The sequence below is a fragment of the Nicotiana tomentosiformis genome, chromosome 4 (assembly GCF_000390325.3).
Source record: "Nicotiana tomentosiformis chromosome 4, ASM39032v3, whole genome shotgun sequence".
Lineage (NCBI taxonomy): Eukaryota > Viridiplantae > Streptophyta > Magnoliopsida > Solanales > Solanaceae > Nicotiana > Nicotiana tomentosiformis.
In genome coordinates, this window is record NC_090815.1 from 113076843 (window position 1) to 113091753 (window position 14911).

The 14911-nt window shown below is 36.1% G+C and overlaps 1 protein-coding gene across 2 annotated transcripts; it reads left to right on the top strand.

Annotated features, from left to right (window-relative positions):
• Nucleotides 1-10427: 10427 nt before the first annotated feature.
• On the top strand, nt 10428-14911 carry LOC104110492 (probable xyloglucan glycosyltransferase 12). Of its 2 annotated transcripts, XR_001972063.3 has the most exons (6): nt 10428-12586; nt 12714-13022; nt 13200-13490; nt 13584-13697; nt 13818-14618; nt 14661-14911. XR_001972063.3 is itself a non-coding variant. In XM_009620005.4 (5 exons), exons 1-5 carry the CDS (start codon nt 11816-11818, stop codon nt 14442-14444), a joined length of 2112 nt encoding a protein of 703 aa, XP_009618300.1. In that variant the 5' UTR covers nt 10428-11815; the 3' UTR covers nt 14445-14911. The 2 variants fall into 2 exon arrangements, 1 of the variants encoding a protein (XP_009618300.1); XM_009620005.4 differs by having other exon boundaries at nt 13818-14911.

Genomic DNA, 14911 nt, shown 5'->3' on the forward strand with positions numbered 1-14911 from the left:
CGTTGAATGCTCTCTATCTTGATCAATCTTATCATTTGAATTATTCTCACATAGGTGGTGTAATTCATCAAAGATTATATGTATGCTTTCTTTAACACATTGAGTCCTTTTGTTGTAAACCTTTTATGCTTTACTTTGTGAGGAATATCCAAGAAAGCTCCCGTCATCACTTTTGGCGTCAAACTTTCCCAAAGCTTCCTTACCATTATTGAGAATAAAGCATTTGCATCCATATGGAGTTTTATTTAGGAGGGACCTGATCATGCACTTGTTCACCAAGTAGCAAGCAATGTTGATTGCCTCCGCCTAGAAGACTTTTTCTACTGTCAATTAGCATAATTTTTGCCATGTCTGTAAGAGTCCTATTTTTCCTTTCCACAACACCATTTTGTTGGGGTGTTCTGGGAGCTGAAACATTATGACTTGTGCCATTTTCAGCACAGAATTCGTCGAATTTTGCATTGTCAAACTATGTGCCATGATCAAACCTTATACTTATAACATTATGGCACATCTTCACTTGAATCTGCTTCACAAATGCAACAAAGACTGGAAAGGTTTCATCCTTGGTTCTGAGAAACAAGGTCCATATGAATCTATAGTAGTCATCAACTATGACAAAGATGCACTTCTTTCCTCCTCTACTTGCCACCCTCAAATGTTTACATAGATCCATATGGAGAAGATCAAGTGGCCTTGAGGTGCTTACTTCATTCTTGGCCTTGAAAGAGGACCTGACTTACTTTCCTCTTACACAAGCATCACACACCTTGTGATATTTGAACCTTGACTTAGGCAGCCACTGACCAGGTTCTTCTTGACCAACTTGTTCAGCAATGAAAAGCTTGCATGTCCTAATCTTCTGTTCCATAGCTCAGCATCATCATCAACGTCACTCAGACATGTAAGATCCCCATTGCGCAAGGACTCAAAATCAGCAACATAGATGTTTTTAAATCTTTTGGCCAACAGAACCACTTCACCAATCACGAGATTTGTGACTGTGCAGGTTTTTGATAAAAATTCAACTTTGTTTCCTTTGTCGTGAATTTGAGATACACTCAGTAGGCTATATTTCAAGCCATTCACATTGTACACATTCTCAATTTAATGCGTAAGCATCTTCCCAATTAATCATACTCCCAGAATGTATCCTTTTTTGCCATTGCCAAAAGGCATACTCCCTCCTTGCATAGCTTTGAGTGAAAGGAAATCATCGATGCTTCCAGTCATATGCTTAGAGCAGTCACTATCCATATACCATTTTTGGTTACTTCCTTTCATTGTTCCTTGCACAAGAAAATCAAGGATTAGACTTAGGAACCTAAACAAGTTTGGATCCCTTGTAGTGAGGAAAAGGGCAAATTAAACTTCTTTTTGTCCAAGCATGAAATACATGTTTTTAATGGAGGAACCAGATTCCTTATTAGTAATTACCTTTTCAACAAAAACCTTATTTTACTGTTGGGACTGAATTCTAGCCTTACAATTTTCTTTAAAGTGTCCAGTGTTGCCACAGTGTTGCCTTACAATTTTGTTTGTAGACATGGCAGTGATTGTATCAGAGGACCAAGTCCACTTTAGAGATTTTTTAGGTCATTCTTAACTCTACCTAGATCCTCCTGAAGTTATCTGTTTCTTTCAAGTTCAGCACACAAACTAGATTTCACAGGTTTGAGTTCATTTTCAAGCTTAATGTGGGCCTCACTTGCAACTTCCTTTCCTTTTTGGATGTTCTCGGAATTGTTTCCCCTTTTTAGTTCCTCAATTGTTTCTTTTAGATCCACAACTACTACCAACATATCATCTATCTCATCTTCCACGTTTTCAATTTTTTCAATCAGAACTTCTTTTTCTTTCTTTAGAACCTCGATGGTTTCTTTTAGGTCAACCACTACAAGTACCAGATCATCTTTCTCATGTTCTACCTCTCCTAGTTCTATAGTTAACACATTTTTATCATTTATAAGACTATGATAAGCATCAATTAAAACATTTTCCAAAGATATAAGCTTCTTGTGAGAGTAAGACTTTAAATTTCTTTGAACGTCTAGAAAGTTTATCTCATTTTCATCATCATCAGATATTGCCATTAAGGCAAAGATAGAGTCATATTCAGCTACTTCACTTTCAACTACCATCATGGAGGTGTCACCTTGTTCATCATTTTTTCATGATTCACTGGAAGAATCTCCCCGTGCATCAGGAGCTTGTTTTACAACATTATCAGCGATATTTTTTCTCTTGAATCTTTTGTCAGGAACAGGGTTCCTCTTGACTTCTTTGTCTGTGTTGTGCTTGTACTGGTCTTTCTTGAGGAGAGGACAGTCCTTGATGAAGTGCATTGGCTTTCCACATTTATGACACAAGTTATAACCTTTTGGTTTGCTGGAGCTACCCCTTTTTAGAATGCCTCCTTTTCTGCGCACCATTTTCTGAAATCTTTTTATTAGATAAGCCATGTCAGCATCCTCGCTACTTGAGTCATTGTTGTCAGCCTTGAGAACCAAGTTCTTCTCCTTCTTGGGTTCTCTTCTTTCATGCTCATTCTTTTTCTTCATTTCATAGGTTTTCAGATTTTCGATGAGTTCATCAATGGTCAACTATTGTAGATCCTTTGCCTCCATGATAGCATTTACTTTGCTTTCCCAGGAATCAGGTAATACACTGAATATTTTCCTGACAAGTTTGTTCCTTGGAATGATCTCTCCTAGAGAGTGGAGCTCATTGATGATGGAGGTGAATCACATCCTTCATCCTAAAGAGTTCATACTTAGTGGTGAGCATGTTGATCTTTGACTGCTTGACTAGAGTTGTTCCTTCATGTGTTGTTTGGAGAGCTTCCCAGATCTCCTTCGCAGATTGACAGTCATAGATTCTGTTGTACTCGTCTGGTCCAATACCATATGCGAGAATCTTTTTGCTTAGAAGTTCTTCTCTATGGCTTTTCGGCAAGCATCGTTGTACTCCTTCCTTGTCTTTGGAACTGTCACTGCTGGCTCGCCAACATTTTTCATAGGCATAAAGGGTTCATCGCAGATAACATCCTAGAGCTCTAAATCTTCATCCATGATAAAATCATGCATCCTTGTCTTCCGCCATCCATAGTATTGTCCATTGAACCTTGGTGGTCTGTAGGTTGATTAACCTTATTTAGAGTTTGGTGGAGCATTCATTTGGATCCTTTCTAGGTGTTAGCCTGATAGAAAGAATATGCTCTGATACGAATTAGTGGAAACTTAGGGTCCACCAAAATGTATAGAGAGCCAGGTTCTTTATCAGTTCCCACATAACACATACGATAGGAGATAAGTAGATGACACAGTCAATTTTTACATGAAAAACTCTCAACTCATGGGATTAAAAATTACGACCTACACTCGTAGGATTTCAACTTCACTACTGAGCAAACTTTAGATTATACACTGTTGTAACCTAGGAATTAAACTCTTAATCCCTCACTCACTTGTAATAAATCTACCATAAGCCTCTTTGTAATAACTCTATTACAAAGCTCACAACTCGACTAACTCTAGCCAAGACACAAACACAAGGTTTATGATTTTATAAATGATTTCCTGCACAATGCTTCTAGCTAAGCTAAGTAGGAATTACAAATAGATCACTGTAAAAAAGTTACAACACAACTAAGGACACGTGGTAAATCAATGCTGGAAACTGGTCCTTCGTTCTGTTGTTCTTTGTTCTTGAAGCCTTGAGGTCACTTGCAAAATGGCAACACACTTGAGAGAAGACTTGTTGATTTTTCGAATGTGCAAGTGTGTGTTTTTCCTTTGCTTCCTATTGATAATATGCAAGTGATGTAACTTGGATGATGCAAACAATTATCCAGTACAAGATATTTTCAATAAAGTGATTGTTGCACTGTTTGCACTATTGCTTATGTGCAAAGGAATAGTTGCAACGACTTTACAACTGTGGGGAGTTGACTAGTACATTCAGTAAGGGAACCGATGTCCATCTGTTTCCTCTGTCGTTTCTTTAACTGTAGTTGTTAGAACTTGTGCCCGACTTGATACTTGTTGTTCTTGAGCACTTTGAGGATGTGTAACAGGCTCCCAATCTGGTTCTTATCATAAAGTTTGTTAGATCATCAAAATATAAAAAAGTACATAACTTATCACGGTTGGACTGCAATGGTCAAGGCCATTTGGTATCCTTGATGCGCCTGATGGCAGATACGATGCTGGCATCATCGACATTGAAGTTATATTCCGATAGCCTTGGTGCCTCGCTGGCCCCCAGTGGCCTATCGAAACCGTTTTTGCTCATGAGTCCCCAACTACTGTTGCCTCGATCGTTCCCTTTTTTGCTTCTCGCGGGGTTACGCCCAGATCCGTTACCCCTTTGATCTACGCTATACGGCTGATACCGATCTCTGTCCGGTCTTGGTTCAGGATCGATAATTCTCTTAGACCTGTCATTAGTTCTAATGGGATAAACAGACCCGGACGGGGGCCTGGGCTGATCGTCCTCGACTCTGATTTTTTATTAGTTTCTGTTATGAACGTCGACCCAAGTTATCACCGGGTAATCTATCAAATTTTGTTTCAACTGATGTGAAGCCAAGGAGCTTCGGGAGTTAAGTCCTTGAGTGCACGCCTGAACGGCCCAACCATCCCAACCGGAGGCAGGTCCATCCGTTACATTTGAAACCTCAATATAAATTCCCTGTGCATTTTGTTATCTTTTTATTTTACCTTGAAAAGGTCCGATTTTCTGGTCTCGACCTTGATGGCCCAGGCATGCACTTTCACAAAGTCATCTGCAAGCATAATAAATAAATTAATAGAATTTTGGGGTAAGGTGTGATACCATATTATTGCTCCCTTTGAAAGGGTTTCTCCGAATTTTTTTAATAAAACCGACTCAATTTCGTCATATTCTAAGTCATTTGGATCCGTGGTTCAGTTATACTTCGGAATATCGGGCATACAGAATTTCTTCAGGGTTGGCTTCGGTGCCGCGCTTGGAGAAAAAAGCGTTTGGACAAATTTCTTGGAGTCCAGGACTTTCAATATCGGGGGCTCTCCTGGGATATGATCAACTCTAGAATTATAGGTCTCCACGTTTTTGTCATTGGCCTCAATTTTCTTTTCCCCCGATTCCACCCGCTTTGTCAGTTCCTCAAGTATTTTTATTATTTTGGGGTTGGTCCCGTGCTCAGCTTAACCCGGCCTTTTCTGTGACTTGCTCATTTCTTCGGATGTTTTCCCGAGATGGTTTGGGCTCAACTCTGCTGGGGGCGCGACTTTGATTCTACAATTGTGCTATCGCCTCATGTTGGGCCTGTAACATTTCGAAGATCACCCGCAGATTGATCTTGTCGTCGTCGCCTTCACCTTCGGGCGTAGCTTGAGTTATTGGTCGGGCTCCTCCGTAAATACTGTTCTTAGGGTCGGTCGGCAGGTTGGCATCGATGTCCACATGTGAGTTGGCGTCGATTGGGTCTGCAACCGGGACTCTGTTGGGATCAGCAGGGGGTAGGTACTATATTGTTGTTTTCGTTATGATGGACAGACTCAGGTCGGGCACGGATATCACGGCCCTTTGTTAATCATGTGCGTACGTTTGGTAATGCTTTCCGAGGTCTTGGAGCTCGAACCGGATCCGGGGGCATGGTCTCGATGGCTCCGAGGGCAGGTGTTTTGATTGGGCCTTGATACGAGAGGCTCCCAGCTTTGATTTCGATTCATTATAGTTACGTCCTTGCTTCGTTTTCCCCATCGAAAAATCGGGGTGCTCATTAGCCCCCGTTTTACCCATATACAATTGCGAACCCCGATAAAATGAATTAAGCTTAAGTGCCTTGCTATGAAATAAATAAAATAAAATAAAGTTCTTTTTATTAAACAACTTAAATATTTCGGTAAAATAGTTACACAATTTAACATAACATAAAACAACATAATAACTATGAATCAAATCACCCAAAACAAAAATATTTTATGTTTTTGACCTAACAAGAAAAGAATATGGATGCATGTAAGGAAGCAGATTGTAAACCAAAATCTTCTTCTAATATATATGAGAAGATAAGCAGTTGATGGTCAAAAATATTTTATGTTTTTGACCTAACAAGAAAAGACTATGGATGCATGTAAGGAAGCAGACTGTAAACCAAAATCTACTACTAATATATATATAAGAGGATAAACAGTTGATGGTCAACATGCCTGCTTGGCACCAAAAGGGCATTTTGATAATTTTAATTTAAATGGAGCAATATGATTGCTTAAAAAGGAACTTTACTGTACCTTCAACAGAATCTTTTGAGTGTTTTGACTAAATTGCCACTCGGCTTATGTCATCAAACATCACCACACACTTCTACACTCCAATCCCTCCAGTGGGCCCCATGTCCCGCCCCACCCAACTTTTTCCCTAATAGTTCAGTGATGCACCTCGAGGTTCCATTTATCTTTCCTATTTCTTCGTTTGATTTATATTATTTTAGTGTTGAATGATCAGAGTAACTAATATGTGATATTTAGTATTATTTACTCAAAAAAACAATAGTTCATAAATTTTAATATCTAAATGTGAATTTTTTACTTTAATTATCTCAAAAGTGTACTTCTTTGTTGGTTCTTTCTTGGCAACTAAAATATTATTTTCTTTCACAATAATTTGCACAAAAGATTTATAGTTTAATTAAAGTTAATGTAACTTGTGAAATTGTAGTTATTTTTGCTGATAATTTATTTTTCTTTAAATAAGTCTTTCTCATTAAAAAAATCCCTATTAAATTTATTGGCATCAATTCTATTGAGTTATTCTCTTACATTGCATATATATTATCTGTCAACATCGTAATTTTTACTTTATTATTGAAATCTTACATGATCAAGCAATTAAAAAAATGAACATTATTTATTAGTCCATCTAGAAGACATATAAAACGAGCATTTTAAATTTATAATAAAGCATAATATTTATTAATAATGATGTCATAAGGAAGAATAAAGAAAAAAATATACAATAAATCGCAAATTACTACAATTACGTAGTAAGAAAAATGAAAGCAGGAAAGTATGCAATAAGAAGGGAAAAATGGGAAGAACGAGTACAAGCAATTGCTCTAGCGGCAAGAAGACTTTATAGATAAAACAATAAAAAGGGTTAAGAGAAAGTATGTAGTAGACAGAAAAAAGGTAAAAGGAGCACGTGGCTAGAATTAGAAGCAAGAACAAGAAGTACGCTCTGAGAGAAAAAATCTGAAGAGGAAAAGAGTTTTTAAAAAAAATATATTTAAAAAGAAAAAATAAGATTTGAAATATCATATGATAATTATATTATATTATTACCATTAATTCTTTATCACCTTTGATAATTGCAAAGTGTAGCTACCTCGTTTTAATTATGCATAATTTTATGTGGACTAAGTAATTAAATGTACAGATAAATATGTTAAATTGTGTAATTACATTAAACTACACTCAAATTCAATTACATAAAAACTTTCCAAACAAACACTAAGAGTTTAAATATTTGAGCTTCAAATTATTGGGTCCGTGCTCCGCACGGGCTAATTGCGACTAGTAAATAAATAAATGCAACTTTTTTCTTTAAACAATTTAAAAATTTTCGATAAAATAGTTACACAATTCAATAGAGCTAATTAATGCTAGCATTACGAGCTTTTTATACATCAAACAATTAATTAAGTAATTATCTATAATAATGAATATAATAATACTAGATACTTTGGCGATTGCTGGGAGCCGGCGGAGGTAGGAGTTAAACAAACAACGTCAGAAATGTGGCCGGCGGTAGTTGAGAGCCGGCTTGGTCCCAGTCTCGCACGTGCCTCAACTGAGTAGTCTCACGTGCCTCAGACAATTCCATTGTTGCCCCCATCCCATTTTAAGGAACTATCATGTGCACGTGGCAGAATTTTTGAATTTTGAAACTTCCCCTCTTATTTGTTTTTATTTTATTTGGGGTGGGGCAATTCCATTTGGCATTTTCCTCTACTACAATTATAAAAGAATTTTGCTTTGTTTAAATAAAAGTTTTTTGAAAGAGCTATTGCACTTATTCTAGCTTGAAATATTTTGTCATAATACTCCTTGATTTGTGGTCTGGTGGTCCAAATGAGAATATACTTAGGAGTTAGGAAGGTCAAGTTGACAACACACAAAATTTGAAGTCCTAGACACTGGAATTTGAATTTGACATATTGACTACTAAATTATTAAGTGAAAAATATTTAGGTACATGAAAAATATACTCGATTATGATTATCTCATAAACATATCACACTTATGGATAAAAGGCCAGCTCGGTGCATAAAACATTTCGCGTTCACACAGAATTTGGGAAAGGGTCGCACTCAAAGATGTGTGATGTAAACAGTCTACCCTAATACAAGCGTTAGTAGCTATTTTCACAACTCGAACTTGTGACTCATAGTTCACGCGAAAACAATTTTACCGCGGCTCTAACGCTCCCTCCATCACAAATGAATCTTTAAACAAATTAATTGTCATGTTATTCACATAGTTATTACAACTCATTTGATATGATAGGACAATGAAGTGTGGAACACAATCTAACTGTAATGCATGATGTTTTTACAAATTGTGGAAAGTGAAAGTCAATTCAAAGCTTTCATAATGGATAGAGACTTATTAGAGTGAATTTTGGGGGGTAAAAAGGAGCTTCCAAGAAAAGAGCAGGCAAAGGTGACATTTGTGTACTTAGTCACATGACCTCAAAGCATTAACCTTCGAAACTTCCAAAACGTAGTCTTAAAATTTAGAACTTATAATTTATGTGTAATAAATTATAAATTCAGTAGTTAAGTTAGTAAAATAATATTCGAAAGTACTTCGTTTTTAAAAATATTAAATTCCTGTTAGGCCTCTTTTTACTCCATCAACGAATTTATTGGCCCCATTTTTTCTAGTATAGTAGACAAATCTATTTGACCGCAAACTGTCGGTGCTTGGGTTCAGAGTTAAGAAGGTTGTCCTACACCTTCATAATTTTAATCAGTCCAATGTTTCATAGTCATTAGTAATGGACTAGCTTTGTTTTTTTAAAAAAATTCTTAATTTTGTAAATTGTTATTGCTCCTACATCATCCAAACCATGCCTATCACGCGGTAAAATATTCAAAGGGTTTATTTTATTTAATATATTCTTATAACATGTTATAACAAGTTAAATTATATTAATTATATAAAATATTCATTCTAAGTCGGTATATATAACTTAATGTCACAACCCTAAATTCCCTCCGTAGCGAGTAATGGTAAATAGTGCTTAGATCACATAATTAATCATTAAATTTAAAAATGACATTTTGGGTCATCACACTTAAATCCTTAAATATAGAATTATTGCACATCCAAATGAAAAATTAAGGTAAAGTCTCAAGTCCATTTTGCATCTGCATGCAAGGTATTTCGAAGTAAAAGTTTGATTTCATAGCTATAAAATAGTTTAATTCATATTCCTAAAGAAGTTGACTTGAAATTATTAAAATATTGATTACATGTTAAAACGTTAGTCAATAACTTTAATTTCATGGACTTTTGCCTTTTTTAAAACCAGCTATAGCGAGTATTATAATTTCTTTATGGTAAAGGAAGTGATCTTATATTACCATATTAAGTACTATTACTACATGTAGAACACTTCTTAATTTTATGAGTGCTATGCTTCTAAAATGTAACAATATGTTACCCTATTTTTTTTTTGAATTTTTACCTTGAAAAAGGAAAGATTTGATGCAGCTTTCTGCTTTGTAGCTCCACTTGTTCAAGGCAACTTTCGTTATTTTCGGAAGTATTATAAAAAGACAATTTGATTTGATGTTATTCCAAAAAATAAAAATATATAAGAAAGAAAAAGAGGTCCACCCCTAAATTCTTATACCTACAAAATTTTCGCTATAGTGAAGTGGCAAGTTTTCGTTTGAGCATTGTCTTTTTGGCTGAGCGTGAATGACGCTAATTATTGAAAAGTATTATCACCACCAAGACAAAACCGGTTAACACGAAAGATAAAGTAGACAAACAATGCGTAATGACTATTAAATCCTTCTATTTCAATCTTATTTTGATTTTTTGAACGAGTTTGAAATTGCATATACTGACAGTATATTGAATTATCAGTACAATATTATAAATTTTAATTTTTTTAAATCATCATATCACACTTGATATTAAGAGTTTAATTATTATTGTTGGTCAACTTAATTTAATAGTATTTTTTTAAATGTCGAACCTTAGGATATTATCTCTTCATGTATGATAGAACTAACATTTCCCAAGGGTGATTTGGACATTAAAACTTAGGTTACGGCCATGACCCGCTCTTTTCTCGGTCAAGGAATGTCGAACAAAAACAAAAACAAGACAACAAATTACAAAATAGATTTCATTTTTTTTTCTTCTTTTTTTTTTCCTACAAAAATATGAATTTACAGCAAAAACAAAATCCCAGATCTTATCTCTCTAATGACTATGCCATTGCAAGTTAAAGTTTGATGATTAGCTAATTCGGCTGATTTATCTCATCCTCCTCCTATATTCTTTTCGTATGTGAATAAATACTAATACCGTATTTCTATCAACTTCTTTGTCTATTTTAATATATATTCGCACTATTTTTATTCGTTGATATCTATCTAGATACAATATTGTCATATACCAAAAGACAGATCTTGAATCTTGATTTCTTACCTTATGAAATTCACACGCAGAAATATTCCATCCCAGTAGGAAGGAAGGAGGATTTGAAGCTTCATAAGATCTTTTACACTCCATATTTTTACCTTAAAAACTTCATTTGAATCTCTGTTTATCTACAAATATCTACGTATTATGTTTTGAATATCATATACGTAATGGTAGTTTCTTTTTCTGGTTTTACATTCTTCTTTATGGGGTGTCGCTTTTGATTCATTATTATTATTATTATATTATATATATGCATTATAAAACTCCATAAAGGAGTAGTAGGTGGAAAAGTAAAACTCTGGAAAAAAAAAGGGGGAAGAGAAAACACAATAGCCCACAAATTTTATGTCCGATTTGATTTTGTGTCATTTTGACGTTGTTGGTCATGTGAAAGGGTGAAAAAAGGAGAGGAATAAAACCACTCTGGTAAAGTTTTTTTTAAAAAAAATACAAGAGTGGTGGTATTGAACAAAAGAACGTGCTGTCAATTTCCTTTTGAATTTATTTTGATTTTCCAATTTTTATTGAATACTGGGAATCAAAAATCAAAGACGTGTTGAGCTGTTACCATAAACAACACTACTACTACCATTCTTCTGCCTTTATTTTCACTTTCTATAAATCATCTTTTTCTATTACAAAAAAATTCTGAAATCCCTTTTTATTTTCCCCCTGCAAGCTGTAATCCAAGGGGCTGTAGTACTATCTTCAACCAAATCATAGAGCATTATAGCCTCCTCCTCCTCCTCTCTATCTTTCTCTCTCTACATTCAATATACTCTTTTGCAAAATTTCATATTCCCTTATAACCAGTGTGTGTGTGTGTGTGTTTGTGTCTGTCTGTCTTCGTGAAATAGAGACGCCTTTGCATCTTTTACCCCTTTCCCTTCACACTCGTCTCTCTGCTTATCTCCTTCACTGTGGATTCTCTGCAATGGACTTATCATAGCATTTTTGTGTGCTAAACTCAACGACCCTTTACTTTTTTCCATCTGGGTTTTGCTCACATTGTGTTTATTTGAGCTGAAATATACTCAAAGTTTCAATCTTTACAACTTTTAAGGCTCATTTTCCCATCTGGGTCTAATTCAAGAACTAAACAAATGGCACCATCGTTTAACTGGTGGGCTAAAGAATCCCATAGGGGTACACCAGTTGTAGTAAAAATGGAAAATCCAAACAATTGGTCAATGGTTGAACTTGAAGGACCGTCCGAGGATGACTTTTTATTACCAAACGATGATGTTTCAATGTCTCCATACAAACGTGAAAAAGTCCGAAACAAGAATGCAAAACAGCTCACTTGGGTTCTTTTACTCAAAGCTCATAAAGCTGCAGGTTGTTTAACTTCCATAGCATCAGCATTGTTCAGCCTCGGCGCCGCCGTCCGCCGCCGTGTAGCCTCCGGCAGGACTGACTCCGACAACCCAGCTGGCAAAAACCGGTTCTACACTTGCATAAAGATCTTCCTTTGGTTTTCGGTAATCTTGTTAGGTTTTGAAATAGCTGCATATTTCAAAGGCTGGCACTTTAGTGCTCCAGATCTTCAACTGCAGTATTTATACTCTTTGGATTTGCACACATTCGCAAATCCATTAGCTGTGAAGAGTGTGTTTGATTCGTTTTATTCTAAGTGGGTTTTGATTAGAGTGGAGTATCTTGCTCCCCCTCTTCAATTCTTAGCCAATGCTTGCATTGTGCTTTTCCTTATCCAGAGTGTGGATAGATTAGTACTGTGTTTAGGGTGTTTTTGGATCAAGATTAAGAAGATTAAGCCAGTTGCTAAAGAGGGTCCACTGGATCTGGAATCTGGTGATGCTAGTGGTTACTACCCTATGGTTCTTGTTCAGATCCCCATGTGTAATGAAAAAGAGGTAAATTTTAAAATTTCCAAGATTTTCTTAATTGTCTCAATTATTTGTAAAGAACTCATTTTTATGTTTTCGGTGGTTGTATTAATGTTGTTGTGAAATTTTGTGTCGGTGGGAATTGTTATCTCAGGTTTATCAGCAATCAATTGCTGCTGTGTGTTGTTTGGAGTGGCCTAAATCAAGGTTTTTGATTCAAATTCTTGATGATTCTGATGATCCTACTACTCAGACATTGATCAAAGAGGAGGTGCATAAATGGCAAAAGGAAGGTGCTAATATAATATACAGGCATAGAGTGATTAGAGAAGGTTATAAAGCTGGCAATCTTAAGTCAGCCATGAATTGCAGCTATGTCAAAGACTATGAATTTGTTGCCATTTTTGATGCTGATTTTCAGCCAACTCCTGATTTTCTTAAAAGAACCGTTCCTTATTTCAAGGTATCCAATTTTAATCTTGGATTCTAACCCCATGTGATATTCTCCCTTAATTGTGTGTGGTTTTATTATATGGTTCTATGATTCTACTATTGCTCACTTTAGTGTAGAATGTGCTGATGTGAGTGGTTTGTTTTATTAAGTGTATGTGTTTGTTTTTTTTTTTTTTTTGAATTGTAGGATAATGAGGACCTAGGATTGGTTCAAGCAAGGTGGTCTTTTGTGAACAAGGATGAAAATCTACTAACAAGACTGCAACACATTAATTTGGCTTTTCATTTTGAAGTGGAGCAGCAGGTGAATGGTATTTTCCTGAATTTCTTTGGCTTTAATGGTACTGCTGGAGTATGGAGGATAAAGGCATTAGAAGAATCTGGTGGTTGGTTAGAAAGGACTACCGTTGAAGATATGGACATTGCAGTTCGGGCTCATCTTCACGGTTGGAAATTTGTCTTTCTCAATGATGTAGAGGTAAATTCAATGCTAGAAGCTTCAATCTCCAGTATTCCTTTATTGTAAATTCTTTTTTTGGAATGAGCCTAAAAGAATTTGTTAATACTTCAGTGCCAATGTGAGTTACCGGAATCATATGAAGCGTATAGGAAGCAACAACATAGATGGCATTCGGGGCCAATGCAGTTGTTCCGTCTCTGTTTACCTGCCATCATTAAATCGAAGGTATAATAAGATCATATTTCGAATGCTTCCACTTGAGTGATCTCCAATTATATTTGTTAAGTTAGCATATTTTTGGATGCTTTGGTTAAAGCAATAATGCATGCAATTTGGTTAATGCAGATAAGCATTTGGAAGAAGGGCAACTTGATTTTCCTTTTCTTTCTTCTGAGGAAGCTGATATTGCCATTTTATTCATTCACTCTGTTTTGCATAATCCTTCCAATGACAATGTTCATTCCTGAGGCAACGCTCCCGTCGTGGGTTGTCTGTTACATCCCCGCCACCATGTCATTCCTCAATATACTTCCGGCACCTAAATCTTTCCCTTTCATCGTGCCATACCTTCTATTCGAGAACACCATGTCAGTGACCAAGTTCAATGCCATGGTCTCGGGACTCTTCCAACTCGGAAGTGCATACGAATGGGTAGTCACCAAGAAATCAGGGCGTTCCTCGGAGGGCGACCTCGCATCATTAGTCGAGGAAAAACCAAAACATCAACGAGGCGTTTCAGTGCCTGATTTGGAGGAATTGAGGGAAGAAATTAAGGAGAAGGAGAAAAAGGCATCAAAGAAGAAGAAGCACAACAGAATATATACAAAAGAATTAGCCTTGGCTTTCTTGCTATTGACAGCTTCAGTGAGGAGCCTATTATCAGCTCAAGGAATCCACTTTTACTTCTTGCTGTTTCAAGGTATATCATTCCTGCTCGTTGGACTAGACTTGATCGGTGAGCAGGTCGATTAAATTTGCGTGTAGGGTTCATAGGTTAGGGATATATTAGTTCAACTGAAAAGTCAAGTTGGAAATTAGATGCCGAACCTGACCTTGGTACATTCATGTAAATGAGAAGAACAATGGGGAAAATATGTGGAGAGCTGATTGCACTTAAGGGAATTCCCTCTCTGCCAACACTTAAAAGTTGTTTGCAATACTTGACAAGAAGAGCAAGTTACAGTGGAGCAGATGGTTAAGCGAAAGCAGCAGCAGCATCTTTGAATAGAGAGAAAACCATTAAGAATGGCGATAGTGTTCATTTTAAGCAACCCCTCCCACTCTGTTCATGTAATTTCTTTATATCTTCTGTATTCTTTTTTCCTTTTCTTTTTTGGGCTATATTCTTTTGTAAGAAGAATTTGTCGTTGAAACATTTAAACACGGAATTTAGTGGAAGTTGAATAGTATAGCAGCATGCTGCTTTCTCACAATATAAA

Excerpts from the sequence above, each read along its gene's own strand:
- LOC104110492 (XM_009620005.4), top strand. The coding sequence starts at position 11,816 with ATGGCACCATCGTTTAACTGGTGGGCTAAAGAATCCCATAGGGGTACA. Across the intron at positions 13,023-13,199 it reads GAACCGTTCCTTATTTCAAG|GATAATGAGGACCTAGGATT; the intron begins GTATCCAATTTT and ends TTTGAATTGTAG. Across the intron at positions 13,491-13,583 it reads TCTTTCTCAATGATGTAGAG|TGCCAATGTGAGTTACCGGA; the intron begins GTAAATTCAATG and ends TTAATACTTCAG.